The 17341-nt window shown below is 36.7% G+C and overlaps 1 protein-coding gene across 1 annotated transcript in view; it reads left to right on the top strand.

Annotated features, from left to right (window-relative positions):
* Window positions 1–433: 433 nt before the first annotated feature.
* Window positions 434–17341, top strand: part of LOC135082265 (glucose dehydrogenase [FAD, quinone]-like) — a 32489-nt gene continuing 15581 nt past the window's right edge. Inside the window, exons 1-8 of the mRNA XM_063977042.1 lie at window positions 434–546; window positions 3542–3584; window positions 6158–6288; window positions 12286–12394; window positions 14605–14776; window positions 15033–15232; window positions 16297–16421; window positions 17021–17201. Coding sequence (XP_063833112.1) covers window positions 3567–3584; window positions 6158–6288; window positions 12286–12394; window positions 14605–14776; window positions 15033–15232; window positions 16297–16421; window positions 17021–17201 — 936 coding nt within the window. The 5' untranslated portion in view covers window positions 434–546; window positions 3542–3566. The remainder of the gene's footprint in view (window positions 547–3541; window positions 3585–6157; window positions 6289–12285; window positions 12395–14604; window positions 14777–15032; window positions 15233–16296; window positions 16422–17020; window positions 17202–17341) is intronic.

Raw genomic sequence — 17341 nt, 5'->3', positions numbered from 1 at the left:
TAATTTACCAGTGGCCAATATAATATTTTCAATTTCAAACACGATCTGACACTATGTAGGTAAAAAAATATATTAAAGATCCTTAAGGGACTCTTAATAATCATCTTTATTTACGTACTCCTAATCTTCTACCTAATAAGGATAGTCATTAAAACTTCACACTGATTTGAGCGAACAGATTTCAGTAGCTACATAAACTTTTTAATGATAGCTTACAGGTGGGAATGACAAGGAGGACAGGGAACACTGACCAGCTACGGAAAATTGAAAAATCACGGAATATTACATCAACGTTTATCACACTGCCAAAACCGTCACAAAATTCAGCATTAGGCAGCGTTTTTTGCCTCCAAAGGTGGACCTGTAAAATCTTAGGCCAACAAATCGAGAGTCATGCGTAGCTGCGACGAGTAAAACCGTCCGGCGCATCTTCATTTATAAACAAAACGTGCGCGAACGCCGCCTGTGTCGACGCCCGCTGCGCGCGACCGTGCCGTGATTTTCGTGAAACGTGATTTTTTGTGATGCAAGTTTAGTTTTTTTGAGGTTGGTAACGAACTTTTTGTTATATGTTATAATTAGATTAAGCTCGGACTCATTGGCATATTTTGTTAATATTGATGTGTTATTTTAGATAAAATTACACGAAAAGGTCAATAGAAACAATGTGATTGTTATTTGTGAGGTGAACATGGGAAAACCTAATATTTAATATTAAAAAAATATAAAACTTTAATCGATTTCAGTTTCTCTCTTTCCTAAAAGTTGCTAAATGCCGATATCCACTATTGTCCAGCTCATCGGTTACTCGAAAATATCTCTTCATGTTACTCTAGAACCGCAATTATTAACTTTTCCAATGGTAGTTATATGAAAATGATATACTTAGATGTAACAACGAAAAGCCACATAGAGAAAGAGAGAGGTTTTTAAAGATTTTCTTTAAGGCTCTATCTAGTTATCTAAGCATACTTATGTACGAAATTGTAATCAGATATTTGAAATTAAATTATTCTGCAAGTCTTATTTTGTTTGGTAGGAATAATATATTAACAATAAGTAGATTAATATAAAAAATAGTATAGAAACTAAGTAACTACCTACTACAGGACGGACATGCCTTTTGCGTTTCAAGATTCATTAATATTAACTACTATTTTAATTTTATCATTACTGTTTACCTAAAGTGCTATTATTTAAACGTAGTCAATTTGCATACTATGTATAACATAATCTTCATAGCCCTTCAACCCAATGCCAGAAATAATAAATAGTACTTTATCAAAAAACCTTGAAGCTTTTAAAATTATAATAGCCTGTTCCGGTCACCTTCCTATGATTATGCTAATCATTTCATTATTCTAGCTCACATATTTAAAAATCATGCATTTTTAATTTTTAATAATAGTTATTATTATAACCCTCCTTCTGCCAAAGTCGGGCAAAAAGAGTAAAGCGTAGGCCACATCACGAATGTAAGACTTAAGTACTTATTTACTAATTTTCGACTTTTTGAATAAATGTAAAGAAGCAGCTGGCATATTTTAGCTTATTACACTAGTTTCTTTTTACAATTTGGATGGATTTTAATTCGACACAGAAAAAAATCATTTCGCGAATCTAGGCAGAGATTTTAGTAAATAAAGTCAATTGGCCACGAACTCGATTCGTCACAGAAATAATCAAGTGTAAATTGGTCACACTTTATTTATTTAATTATTCACACATACTTTTCCATCATAATGATGAATTTAATTTCAAAATAAGCAATTTATAAAAGCGCGACTAATCTATTTTATGACCACAACGCGTGAAAATAGTTTGAATATTTTTTTCCATAATATTCGCAACATTTTTCATTGATGCTCGGCTCCTATTGGCCGTAGCAAGATGGTATTAGCCTATAGCTTTCCTCGATAAATGGGATATCTCACACTACCATATTTATTAAATCTGACCTTCCTGATCTGTTCCTGAGAATAGCGCGTTCAACCAAACATAACAAACTCTACAGTTTTATACAAATTTTAGAAGGTAGGCATGTAGATTGGCCAATTGGCTAAAGCCTGGGGATCATGAATAAGTATTTAATAAATAAATAAATATCCTTGGACATTTTACACTACGCTTCTAGTCCCAAACTAAGCAAAGCTTGTACTATGGGTACTAGACTAGTATTTCCGGGACTTATCTTCACACGTCTGGTATCACAGGTACAGTCAGCGTCAAATATTTCGTGACACCCAAAGTGGCCAAAATTTTGATAACACCTTATTACAATTGTAACAAAGAGGTGTTGCGAACTTTTTGGCTACTTTGGACGTCACGAACTTTTGACGCTGATTGTACGCTCAGTGTGTTTGCAGCCTTAGGCTACACTCAGGCTTTCTAGGCGATTTTCTCTTGATGGCATACAATCGTTGTCGACCGTTGTGGTAAACACAGGTGCGAATCCCGCTATTACTAAACCACCGTTCGTATAAGTATAAGCACAGATAACATAATACTAGTGTATAAGTATAACGTGTGGCACGGATCTTGAGGGAACGAGAGTTGGGATCGATATGACCATCGTTTACTATAATGTAAAGTGTAATAATGGCAGTTAGAGGTAAGATAACCAGGTCCTCTGTGGTTGAGCATTCCGGGTGAAGCTCGCTTCCACCTTTGGCCTGATCATCAGGTAAGATACAGGCCAGGAGCTTCCCCGTTGGGAGTAAAAAAAAATTAATAAATGTTTTGGTATTTAGTCACAAAATGTTTGTGCGAATTCAGCAAGAAAGCAGCAGAAATCAAGCAAATACTATTATTTAGGTTAAAATTCTATAGTTTTCGGAATTTGGAATGTATATACAGGGTGTTAGGTAAATGGGTATATGAGCCGACACTAGCCCATGTTAACATGGTCATATAAATGGTATGGTGGAGTCAGAAAATTGATATCTTCATTTTAATTATTTGATTTTTCATACAAATCGGATTTTATAAAATTAATTTTGTATGAAAATAAAATAAAATAAAATGATGATGTCAAATTTCTGACTTCACCATACCATTTATATGACCATGTTAACATGGGCTAGTGTCGGCTCATATACCCATTTACCTAACACCCTGTATATGTGTAATTGTCGAATTTTAGTTGAATATTCATAAGAATCAAAACTAACGAAAACTCGAAGCATTTATTATAATTAAGTTAACGGTTTTTAATGTTGCTACGCTATTCTAAAGCCTTATGGCAAGACACGCCTGTTATCCGATCAGAGACCCGAAATAATGTCTTAAACAACTCTACAAACAAGAAGAGAATCTTTACTGTACAACCCGGTCAAGTGCGCACACGGCTGCCGTGACGTCACTGCCTGGATGCGGGTGAGTGCGAGGAAGAGTCGCATTCCAGCCAGGTGCGCAGTTAACTTGACCAGGTTGTAATTTAAATTTTAACCATGACTTATTTATTGATAACACAATCAATTAAAATTAGTTGTTATTAATATAAAATAAAAACTTTGAATACTTTACCAAATTTTTGTTTCAGATAGTGGCAGTAAATAATATACAAAATGATCCGGTCACCAGATGTAAGTATTCTATAAGTGACATTTCCTATTTTCACGCGTCAAAAAGCATGCATACTTAGGTAGATATTCGTATCCCTACTAATCGATAAATCGCCTTTCAAGCTTAGTTTTATCATACAAGCTATAAATACGATTAAGTTATTTTCCTTAATGATGTCCGAAAACACTAATAATAATTGAATGACGACGGCGATATCACGATCAAATCGGTAATCGGTATTCTGAGTGTTGACAAAAATACGTTCAATTAATTCAATTGCATTCACCGTGGTTACTTATTATATCTCATCATTACTTTACCAACAGAGATAATAAGATTAACTTAAATCAAGAAAATGTCATAAGTATAACGACTTCTAAGTAGATTTATATTTAACTTATGTTCCATGATCTAAGTTCAAAATGTAGAGTCCACACAGGACAACTTCACTAAACTAAAATATTCTTCTTGTTATGGTGTTAAAAATTATGATGGCGGAAACAAGAGGCTAATTTGCAAATAAACATAATAATTGTTTACGTAGTCCATCACCATTTGCACTGGGTGTCGTGATTTGATTCACGCCATGAATAAATCACGGTAGATCGCAATCACGGATTCACTGTTGGATGTGAGAATGACATGGGTACTACCTACCTAATTATAATTATAACATCCTTAATCAAGACTACGTACTATAATCTACTTACGAGTATATCTGATCTATAAAATCGAAAGGTCACTGATTGACTGACTCAATCATCACGAAATCTCAGAAACTACAAGTGCTAGGAGTCTCAAATTTTGCATGCGGGTACCTTTTAGAACGTAGGTGCTCACTAAGACACGGATTTTACGAAACTCCACCCCGGGGGTAAAACGGGATCTACGCGTACGAAGTCGTGAGCGGCCGCTAGTATACAAAATCCATAGACTGTATCAATAATATCCATCGTTTAAACCACTTCACCCTACATCTTCTCCTTCAAATTCTTTTGCTATATCCAAAGTCGTTTTCGTACAGAATATCTAAAAAAGTACTAAAGGAATCCTATATAGAATTCACTGTTCCTCAGAATTTAAGGTTTCGTTACTATTTAGGTACTTTGTGTATAAGTAGGGCCTAAAGTAACGCCTAAACTTCTAAAGGGATATTATTATTACTTGAGAACCTAAAATATTTCTTTGTTTACCCTTGTCACACATCTTATTGCGGTCAGTTTTGCGGTTACGCATAACGTCTATATTAGATTAGATTTGGTAATTTAATTGGTTTCTTTCATCAGTTGGTATTAAGCGTATAAAAACCGGAATGCGTATCGATAACATTATTTAGTTTTATTCATTTAGTTTGGCCGTCGGACCTATCGTATCGTCCAACCCGCCTGCCAAGCGTGGAGATTATGGCAAAACCCTCCACTATAGTGGAGGAGGCTCATAGTCCAGCAGTGGACTGTAAAGGGCTGTTGATGATGATGATGATGATTCATTTAGTTATGGTTTAACTAACATAAAAATAGCCACGTTATGTTCCTGGATCCGAGAGATCCTGGATGTTAGAAAAGGGGACATATCTTACTTAGGTATGCATGGAAAAAGACTCAAAAATACTGCATTATCTTTCGATATATACAGGATGTATGAAAATTAAAATAATTAAAATGAAGATATCAATTTTCTGACTTCACCATACCATTTATATGCCCATGTTAACATGGGCTAGTGTCGGCTCATATACCCATTTACCTAACACCCTGTATACATATTTTATACATTGCATGCATTTATGCATTCCTAACGTTATACTGTGATAAGTATCAACTTTGAAAACACAGAGCATGAAAGATGCCACCAATCTGTCATCAGCTCTGAAGTTCATGATATCTTAATGAGCATTAATTGGCTATCTTTGCCGATAATCCTATTACGCCATAAATCGTACTCTTCCTTGTAAAAGAGAATTATTAATTACAAATCGAGGCCGCAAATTAGTCGCAATTACCGTAAGGTACGTCTCATAACAATAGCTCCAGTTTAAATAGTCGCAAAAGACATCGCAAGAACAATGTAGGTAGATGGAGAATTTATACAATTGAATTGATGACGTTTATGATAATGAGAGCAGCATTTTATGGTCAAAGATTGCCTAAACAAACTAGGCAGCTAAAGTAAAGTACAGTCGACATCCCATCAGACTAAACATTTTCATTGCAAAGTCAAAGCCCCTATCGCAACTACGTAAGATACCACAGTTTACGTTGACGTGCTGTCGACTGTACATAGTTGAAACATGAAATCACATTCATTTATTTCAGTAAGGTTCTTGAAAGCTCTTTTACAGGTCCTGAACATCGTTTCATTATCGTAACCACTGCTTCGAGGAAATTATTTGGGCCAAGTCAGTGCTGAAAAGGAGCGGCTCAAAAAACTCAAATAACTTTTGTCACCATCTACCTACCTATTTCACTTTCCATTGAGATAACCTCTATCATTACCAATTAATTTCCAAGTTGCTAGAGACATCACTTATTTTAAGAAGAAGTACTTGTAGTTGAGTTAGTCTATAATTCTCAATGGTTATTTTTTCTCTCAGGAATGTGCGTGTCCGATTCAAGAGGTGGGTCCGTCGATGGTGGGATCATGTCCCAGCAACGTGATGCTGTTCATGGCCATTCTAGAGGCCTTTATCAACGGACGATGCGACTTAGCTGACCCTTGCAAAAGGTATGTTTACAAACAAAATATTTTGCTTGAAAAAATTACTAGATCATCTTACTACCGACCGGGACCTACCTACTTAACCTTTGTTGGTTGAGCTTCATTGAAGGTCCAACTGTAGATCCTGCCTGTACAGGAGTTCCAGTGGTGGCATTAATCCCGAAAAACCTTTTACATGCCGGGGGAATGTTCTAAGCAACTTATGAAAAACTTTATTGGGATAATTTTCACATTTAACTACAAAAAGGCCAAAACTGAACTAAGTAATGAAAATGAAATGAAAATGAAAATGTTTTATTTTATAAATAAAGTTGATTAACAAGATATTTTGGTAACCATCCTTTTAAGTATAAGAATACCTGTAGTAGGAGGTTACCGCTCTTCCAAAAGTATTAACATACATTCTTAGTTAGTGTGTTTGTGGTGTATTGAGTGAATTAGTGTGTTGTGTTCAATTGTGTTAGCAACCAGAATGATAAAATGTTGGACTTAGTGCTTTCTAGTGTTCCACTGAGCGAATTGAAACAATGTAACACTCCACTTACAGGTATTGATTTGCATCATCCTCCATTACAATTTATACTTAATGGCGATATTGGGTCTTCTAATTCTTCTTGTTGTAATACAATCAACAGATATAATTTCTTTAAAGCCGACTATAATAGTATTGTTAACTGTCTTAGAGGTACAAATTGGCACGAGAGATTCCATAACATTGACAACATAAATGACATGGTAGACATATTTCACAATACCCTACAAGATATCATTAAATCTCATGTGCCTATGTCCTGTTATCGTAGTCAAAGGTATCCTGTTTGGTTCAATCGAGATTTAAAACGACTGCTCAAGCAAAAAAATAAATATAGAATTCTTTATAATAAATACAAAAATCCTCTAGACAAAATTTCAGAAAGAGAAACAGAGAGCTGTACACGTTATAAAATCCTGCTACCACTCATATATTTCACTTATTGAAACCTCTATTAAATCCAACCCTAAAATATTTTGGTCATTCATAAAGCAAAAAAGAAAATTTATTAGTTCTTATCCTTCTAAGATGTTTTATAATAATTCTACTGGCACTAGTAACGATGTAATATGTAATCTCTTCGCGTCTTGCTTTTCTTCAACTTTCAACAACAATAAATCGGATGCTAAGCCTACCTTATGTATTAGTCATAATATAGCAGCTACTTTACATGATATTTTCTTAACTGAAAACGATGTTGAAAGAGCTTTAAAGGTTCTGGACTGGAGAAAGGGCCCTGGTTCGGACGGAATCCCAGCTATTTTTGTGTTAAAATGTGCTGACGTTTTGGCATTACCTCTTACCTTAATTTACAACAAGAGCTTATCAACGGGTTTATTCCCCTCAGCTTGGAAAGAGGCTCTCGTCTTACCACTATTTAAGGAGGGCAATAGATCTGATATAAGCAATTATAGGCCGATCTCAATCCTTCCTATTTTTGGGAAGGTCCTTGAGACGCTTGTATACCCTGTTATACAGGGTGTCCCGTAATGTAACGTCAAGCCGGAACTGGGTGTTGAGGCAAGTTGTGCTGGTTATCAGAAAAATATAAAAAAAAATCTATGTGGCATATTTTAAAAATAATAGGCATTTAAAAAAAATCAAAAAATTCTACACCAGGTGACGGTCCTTTTACTCGTGTTGCCACAAATCTTCACTTTTTCCAAATTTTTTTTTTGTTATGTAACCCTGAATAATGCTTCTCTAAATTGTTATCAAAATTACAAAACCAGCTGCTCCAACTTGGATGAAAAAAATACATTATTCCCAAAAAAAATATCAAAATAAAAATTTTGCCTAGTTTAAACTGACTGTACTGAAAAAAAATTGTACTACGCGAGTGTGGCAAGTGACGTCATAATTTGGCGCATTTAGTAAGGATTCCAAAATGGTATAACACTTTGTAAAATCTTACTGTAATTGTCGACAATTTTTGTTTATTGGAAATAATCCCGTTTTTAACTTTATCTACCTTGGTTAAAAAATTTATTCTAATGTGCCCAAAATTCAAGTTTCTGGCTTAAGTGAGGTGGAGAAGCCATTTTAAAAGGTATGAGCGGGACGGAGAGGGCCATCTTACCAAGCAGGGATGTTATGGATATCCGTAACCGTAACCGAAACTATCGGATATCCGAAATAAAAAAATGTCCATAACCGTAACCGAAACTGATTCAAAAGTTACGGATAGTTTCGGATTCGAAGGTCAAACTGCAAAACTCTATGAAATCTGCAGTATACACGCCGCAGCTGCAATGCCGCGCTGCCGATTTCATAGTTTTGCAGTTTGCGGTTGCAGTTTGCGGTCTGCGGCCCGTCTTGGAATTGTACCTTAAATCTTAGTATTTGTTACCAACTTGTCTGGCATTCTCTGGCACCATCTAATATGCCAGCCTGTTTTACCTTTATCATACACTAGCTTTCCGCCCGCGGCTTCGCCCGCGTGGAATTTTGTCTGTCACAGAAAAACTTTATCGCGCGCGTCCCTGTTTCAAAAACCGGGATAAAAACTATCCTATGTTCTTTCCCGGGACTCAAACTATCTCTATGCCAAATTTCATCAAAATCGGTTGCGAGGTTTAAGCGGGAAAGCGTAACAGACAGACAGACAGACAGAGTTACTTTCGCATTTATAATATTAGTTGGGATAGTTGGGATAGGTGTCGTCTTAGTTGGTACATAAAGTAGCTATGTGGGTCACGCTCACGCAGCATCTTGCTATTTGTATTATACCTACATTTTTGAAATTCTAATAATTCCGTAACCGAAATTATCCGAGACTTTCGGATAATCTGAAATGATTTCATATCCGTGACCGTAACCGAAACCGGTATAATTTTATTCTAATATCCGTAACCGTATCCATAACCGAAACTTCATATCCTTATTATCCCTGTTACCAAGTACAAGTGCAGGCAGAGCAGGTAGTAAAGGCGCGCGCACACGGGTGACTTTTATCACAGTATGTCAACTACTAATTACTGTCATGGTGACAAAAGTTTCTGTGACTGACTGTACGGTAGTCAGTCACAGAAACTTGAATTTTGGGCACATTAGAATAATAATTTTTAACCAAGGTAGATAAAGTTAAAAACGGGACTATTTCCAAAAAACCAAAAATTGTCGACAATTACAGCAAAAATTTACCAAGTGTTATACCATTTTAGAATCCTTACTAAATGCGCCAAATTATGACGTCACTTGCCACACTCGCGTAGTACATTTTTTTTTCAGTACAGTCTGTTTAAACTAGGCAAAATTTTTATTTTGAAATTTTTTTTGGGAATAATGTATTTTTTTCATCCAAGCTGGAGCAGCTGGTTTTGTAATTTTGATAACAATTTAGAGAAGCATTATTCAGGGTTACATAACAAAAAAAAAATTTAGAAAAAGTGAAGATTTGTGGCAACACGAGCAAAAGGACCGTCACCTGGAGTAGAATTTTTTGAATTTTTTTAAATGCCTATTATTTTTAAAATATGCCACATAGATTTTTTTTAATATTTTTCTGATAACCAGCACAACTTGCCTCAACACCCAGTTCCGGCTTGACGTTACATTACGGGACACCCTGTATATTGGCATGTCAAATCGCATATTATACCCCAGCAACACGGATTCGTCGGTTCCCGCTCCACTGCTACCAACCTTGCTTGCTATGTAAGTGATCTAGTTGCCGCTGTCGACTCCCGCGCCTGTGCTGATGTGATCTACACAGATTTCAGCAAGGCATTTGATAAGGTTGACCACAGCATCCTCATTTCAAAGCTATCATCACAATTTGGCTTCCATGGCAAATTCCTCCAATGGTGTCAGTCATATCTGACAGATCGTAAATCTAGAGTTGTTGTCAATGGGGAATCTTCTGATGCCTTTGACGTTTCTTCGGGTGTACCGCAAGGATCTCATTTGGGACCTCTCTTCTTTAATTTATTTGTTAATGACGTAGCACAATGTTTCAGATATAGCACATTTTATTTATATGCGGATGATTTAAAAATTGTTAGGCGTGTAGATGATGTTTCGGATTGTATGCGTTTACAGGAGGATATTGATCGCTTTGATGTCTGGTGCAATAGTAATCTTATGGTTTTAAATATTAAAAAATGCAATTTTATTCGTTTCTCTAAAAAGAAAGTTCCATCTAACTACATAGGTATATAAAATTCAAAACGAACCCATAAATGAAGTTACAGAAATTCGCGATCTTGGTGTTTATTTCGATAAAAAATTAAGTTTTAACATTCACATAGACAAACTAGTAAATACAAATATGTTTTAAAATGCTTGGATTTGTTATTAGAAATACCAAAACTTTTAATAATTCATTTAGTAAAATTCTTATTTTTAACGCTTTAATACGATCTTCTCTGGAATACTGTAGTGTTATATGGTCCCCTCGATACGAGGTACATATCAAGCGCATTGAATCTATTCAAAAAAGATTTCTCTGGCACCTATCCTTTCAACATAACTTGGCTAAAAAACTGCCTTCTTATGCGGATCGTCTGTCTCACTTCAAAATTCAAAATCTTCAGAAAAGAAGACAGTTGCTGGATCTGTACTTCTTACACAAAATTATTCATGCCTCCTTTGACTGTTCCTTTCTCTTGGAACAAATTAATTTTACAATTACGCGTAAGAATGTTAGAAGCACGCGATTTTTAAAACCTTTTTCTCCTAAGCCCTACAGGAGTAATCTAGGACACTACTCACCTATGGACAGACTTCAGGATCAATTCGGAGTATTAGCTAAGTGTAGTGATTTGAATATATACACAAAGTTTAGTACTTTCAAAACTTGTGTTAATGATGTTCTAAATAATCATAGTTGTGGGTCCTCATTTTCGTAAAATGTTCGTTATATTTCGCTATCTACATTCATAGCTGTGCATATTATCATCTTTGCTGGTGTTTATGCTTTCTTTTCTGGGTTTTCTGGTTTACTTTCTGGTTTTTACATTTCAGTCAGCGGTCTGATATCAAACTGCATTTAAATATTGTATTCTACCTACAGTCACTATTATCTAAGACATGCAGTTGATATGCTGGATTCCTGGCTTGAATTAAATTCTTATATCTACATTCGATTCAAAAATTTTTTTTGTTTTTTAGACTAGTCGATACTACGCTTCCACGCAATCTATGCACATGTCGTGGCAGCTTTTAATTAAGGCTACACTATAGACACGTATTGTTTTCAATGTTTTTTTTTTCCCTGTTAATTGTGTATGTCTTGTTAGCTGTCCTTAAATAAATAAATAAATAAATAAGTCAGATATCCATCAATTCATCATATTTATTAGTAACTAGGTAGGTGTTCATTCATTAGATAGTTCTTGTTATGTTATATTCATAAGTAGATTTTCTGTTTCTGTATAGCTGAGGGATTTTAACCAGATTGTGAGTTTTTTCTTGCAGTCATAGTATGTTAAATTGTATATGTTAACTTTTTTATTTATTGTTTTATACAGGTATGTCGACCGTGTTAGATATTGTTTAGCAGCATAGGCTGTTTTCACAGGATTAGTGGTGAAGACTCTGTCTATCCTTCTCTTAGTCAGTATGTCAGGATCATATGGTAAGGTTTTATGTACCTTAAGTATGCAGTTAAGGATGTACAACTGTCTTATTGTCAAGAGGTCACTATAGGTATATAGTCTGTCGGTGGGAAACCTATAGGGTAAAAAGTGCATTACTTTGAGTAAAGATCTTTGGGATTCCTCTACATCCAAGAACTTTATAAGTAGGTAAACTATTCTTGGTTCTTTATTTCTTTTTTCTTTCAAAGTTTTTAAAGGTATCTCGCTTCACCTATCAAGATGCTGTTTAAGAATCCCAATGGAATGATACTCGTACCTCATGATAGCTAGCAACATAAGTAATTGGCCATCTTTCGCATAATAAAAACAATCCACATTCACAAAGTCCGTTGTAGTAAGTTTCTATAACTAACTCAATTTGTTTTTTACCAGAGTCGTCAGTCAAGAGAACTTGGACGAGTCCTACGACTTCGTGATCGCGGGCGGGGGCACCGCGGGGTCGGTTCTGGCGGGGAGATTGTCGGAAAACCCACAGTGGAAGGTAATTGATATGTTTGTTGATATGAAAACAATTTGTGCAGAGTCATAGTCAAATACTACTAGAGTCATAGTAAAAATACAGATCTTGTAGATGACAACCTCCATGTCCCTTCAATTATTGGAACTGGACTACGATTTTGTTGTTTGTTGAATGAAATGCGACTGCCGGTGAATAAAAATATAATAAAAAGATAAAGAAATAAATAAAGATACTTATAAAGTTCAAATTCTCTAAATTTTTTCTACTATTTTTAACGCTCTAATTCACCGGTTTCAATCATGTGTGTATGATTTGATCTTGATGTTTATGACAAAATGTTAGGTACTATACGCTCAAAAATCGATTACAATAACCTACTTATGTAGTACATTACGACGTATTACCTGTGGTATTACTACAGAATACAGAACGACACTCAAAAGTAACTAAAAGTTCTAAAAAGATACTACATTCCTTTCTTTCTATTTACTAGGAGATTCTGTTTAGGTATGATACTCGTACATTTAATTGAATCTCACATTAGCTGATGCCCTATCAATAAACAATTTATTTATTTCTTTAAAGACTTTATTGCACACACATAAGAATGTTCCGTACAAAAAGGCGAGCTTAATGCAATTAAACAATCGATAATAATCGATTTGGAAAACTCAGCATATTCGTCAAGGTAAAACCAGGGAAACCGGACTTTACCTCAAGTGATTTCCATAGATCATAGAGTCGAGGCCTTCGATTCTCCTCGCTTCACCATAGCTCATCTAACTGGGCTGACCAAGCGCGAATCCGCACATTGTTAGCTCGTCTATTGTCAACGTTGCATGGCAATGCGTTTGCGCATCTTAACGCTGATCTTTTGATATTGCACTTTATTGCTCACCTCATTAAAGCTAAAATGCGAGTTTCTTTTTCGAAACGTTTATGGATCTGGATCACAGTTACTGATTTAATATTCACGCGATCGTCCTTGCTAACTTGAAGAAAGTAAAGATAGATACTTAGGTAGGTGGGTACTCTGCATATAATTAAAGGTCATAAGATCATCTAAAATACATACTACTTATAAACGCAAACGTGCAGTTGGTAACTGGATAATTTATATATTTCAAGATCATAATTTATTTCCATCTCGTTGATTATATTATGGTAATATGTATTTAAATGAATGAAGAATTTTTCAAATCTGACCAGTAGTTCCTGTGATTAGCGTGCTCAACCAAACAAACTCTTCAGCTTTTTATTAATCGTTTATTATGATAGCTAAATAAAAGGCATGGCTTAACGACTTTATTCTGCTTTTGGAAACTAACGCCCGCATTCACAAATATCACTATGAGGTCTCACAGTGCGCGTGGACGCACAGGGTGACACACGAACTAATCACAGAGCTCTATTCAACGCTGTGTGTTCGATTTGCTGCTTCACTTAAGCAAGCATCGTTTGTGAATAAGTACGGGCGTAAGTAGCTATGCTTCACTACACCAGAAAAAAAATCTTTCGCCAGAAGGTACAGTCATAAATAGAGGTTTACTATGTTTAATTTGAGCCATTAAGGGTAATGTACCAAATCACTTCCAGCCTATATTTCCCTATCCTTTGTTGCGCGTGTCTAAAAAGTGGTACTAAATCGTTATCTTGATTTAACATGGACAATTAGGTTTGGATGCTAAAGAACACAATGTTTAACGTCATTCGGCAGGAGTTTCGGCGATTAACATGTTTTTTACGGAAGTAAAGTTTAATGAGATGTTACATTTTGGTGTGGCAGCCAGCTTAACGCACGTGCAATACAATTAAAGGAATTAAATTGCATGAGGAAACTATTTAATCAAGAGAGTTTCAATCCCTAATTTAGCGAAATGAGGTCGCTCATCGTTTCCTAATATTTTCTTTTTACTTCTTATTATACAACTGTCGTCTAGATTGTCTGGAAGAGATCGGTTTATAGCAATAAAACCTTTTAAATTACTTATACTTTGTCTCTACTTACTTCTTCTTTATTTTCCCCTTCTTGTTTTGTGTAGTGTACAAACAGCTGTTTTTATTATTGGTCGAGCGCGAACGTATCGTAGGCATTAGGAAGGGGCTTATTTTTTGCTCCTTGAATTATTCTGTAGTTGGTAAACAACAGTTAAATTTAGCTAAACTGTATATGTATAGAGTTAACCATAATGAAGTGGGGAAATCCTAAATTGAAGGTTTTTGATTGACAGGTCTTACTCATAGAAGCAGGAGGTGACGAGCCGACCCAGTCGTCGGTACCATCGTGGGTGACAGCGTACTGGGGCCGAGACGATACTGACTGGAACTACGTCACGGAACCGCAGGAGAAGGCGTGCCTGACTGAGGAAGGGAAATGCTCGTGGACCAGAGCTAAGATGTTGGGTGAGTAAGCACATTTTAAACTACATCAGAAAGGTCTTTACCATTTTTGCTCAAACTAACGTGTCTACGGTCTACTGACGAATACCCAAAGGTCCTGGGTTTGATTGTTAGGAAGGCCAAACAGAACACCTGAATAAATGTAGGAAAACATAGTTGTCCCCAGGGTAGTTAAAGGTACATCGACGCAAGTTTGACACACAACACAGTACAAAGAAGAAGACTTGGAATGACATATCGATTGTTCCATAATTTTCAGGAGGCTGCTCTGTCACAAACGGCATGATGTACATGCGAGGACACGCGGCGGATTACGATGGGTGGGCGATAAATGGGGCCAAGGGCTGGTCGTGGTACGAGGTGATGCCGTACTTCTTGCGGAGCGAGGATAACAAGGAGATAGGCAGAGGAGTGTCTGGGCAGTACCACTCGGCTGGCGGGCCTATACCGGTGCAGAAGGTAAGATATCAGATGTAGGTACTCAGTGGCGGCGTAGCATGGGTTGGCACCCGGGGCGATGCGTCAGGAGTACCAATTTGCGCCGGCTGTTGTTACCCCCTGATGCTTGGCACCCGGGGCGGACCGCCTGTAGGTACCTAAAGGTGGCGGTTCGCGTCGCGACATAGACAAGCGGCCGGGATAAGAGACAGACAAGAGACCGCGACTGTTTGGTACTAGATACTTACTTGATTTAGGTTTCTGTCTCCTGTCTCTGTATCACTCGGGAACTGACGCTTTTTATGGTTGTAAAGTTTGGATCTAAGCTTAGGAGGGAAATATTCTGTTTAAATGTCCCGTTATTTCTTACCCTGGGTTGCATCACCTGTAACAAACTTTAACAAACATCAAAATTGTGTCAAACTCCATACAAAACCACCGGTTATAGTTACGGTAAAAAAGTTAAGGTGATGCAACTCAGCCTGTCTTACTCATCTGTTTAACCGACCTTATATACCTTTCATCTTAGTCACTTGTTCTACACATGTGCTACAAAAGTCATTAGCGTTGATGACATTTTAATTGTTCGGGTCCGTACAAAAATAGATTTTTAACTAATTTATGTTTAACACCACAAAAACTAAACAAAGTAAAACATTACATTTAATTACATTACCTAACCTTCATTTAACCAAAATAGTGATTCAATAAACAAAAACGCATCTCGAACATGAATACTAAAACAACTTTGATTTTGTACACATAAAATTGTACGAAGGCAACCTACTACCTACTTAAATAACAGAATATTCTTTGGGATAAAGGTGGGCATGCCTAAAATCCTTTCTATTCTCCCCATACGCACGGGATTTAAATGGATTCAAATTAAGCCTTGTTCAGATATGAGCAATAACCGCATGGTTTCTGGGTGGTTTTCATGGCGAGGCACAGGCTAGGCGGTATCCGTGTAATTATGGTTTGATGCAAATGTATAAAAGGATTGCCCTGTAACTGAGCTGCGTGATTATAGCTGTACCAGACCTTATATTATATGGTTTAAACTTTAAAGATTTTCTCTTCCGCAGTTCCGTTACGCGCCCAAGTTTGCGCACGACGTGGTGTCCGCCGGCATCGAGCTCGGGTACCCGCCCACCAGTGACCTCAATGGAGACACTATCACCGGATTCACTATTGCCCAGACGCAGAATGAGTAAGTAACACCATCATCAACATATCAGCCATAAGATGTCACTTGCTGAACATACCTAAACCTCTCCTAATGATTTCCATAATGATCGTTTGGTAGCGGCCTGCATCCAGCTTCTTGTGACATGCTTTCAGTATTATCATTGAACTCATCTCTCCTTAGAAAAAACCGTAGTCCCCTTGGACCAACCGCATTGCACCACTAGTTGTGCCACCGGTAAATGCTTTGAATATGTTGGTTCCGTGACACAACCAATTGCAAAGGGAGATTTCAACCAAGGGGATTGACTCTATTCAGCATTCAGCAGACTCGGTATTTATGTGGGGTAATTTCACAAGGAGTACCTATGTAAGTGTGGTTTGATGGCAACAAAAACGATAGTTCCATGACCCGACATAACTGATACAAAGGATATAAATAAGTAGTTGGAAAAAAAAACACTTGTACACATTTCATAAGGTACTGATGGTGGCTGTTTCCCAAGCCCAATGCTCAGAATGCTCTATTGCCTATCTCTCTATCAATCGCAACTACTGCTGCCTTTATTTTTGATTGCATGATTCAACAAAGATTTTTGTTATAAATAAACCTTTTTATTTCAGCAACGGATCGCGGTACAGCGCCGCTCGTGCGTTCGTCAGGCCAGCCACCCACCGCGAGAACCTCCACGTGCTTTTAAACGCACACGTGGCGAGGATAGTCATCAATCCTGCTACGAAGAAGGTCACTGGAGTGGAGTACATTAAAAATGGCGAGAAGAGAACAGTTGGTGTGAAACGGGAGGTAGGTTTTAATCAACATTTTTTATGGAATATTAATGCACTGTTGAACAGCCCCCCTAGACAAGTTGCACTTTTTGATCGAATCGAAAATGGAATCCGCCATAACTCCATACAAAAAAGGCCTTTCGACCATTTTTCGAC

The sequence above is a fragment of the Ostrinia nubilalis genome, chromosome 21 (genome assembly GCF_963855985.1).
Source record: "Ostrinia nubilalis chromosome 21, ilOstNubi1.1, whole genome shotgun sequence".
In the NCBI taxonomy this organism is placed as follows: domain Eukaryota; kingdom Metazoa; phylum Arthropoda; class Insecta; order Lepidoptera; family Crambidae; genus Ostrinia; species Ostrinia nubilalis.
The sequence above is the reverse complement of the archived record's forward strand: the minus strand, read 5'-3'. Positions and strand labels throughout refer to the sequence as shown.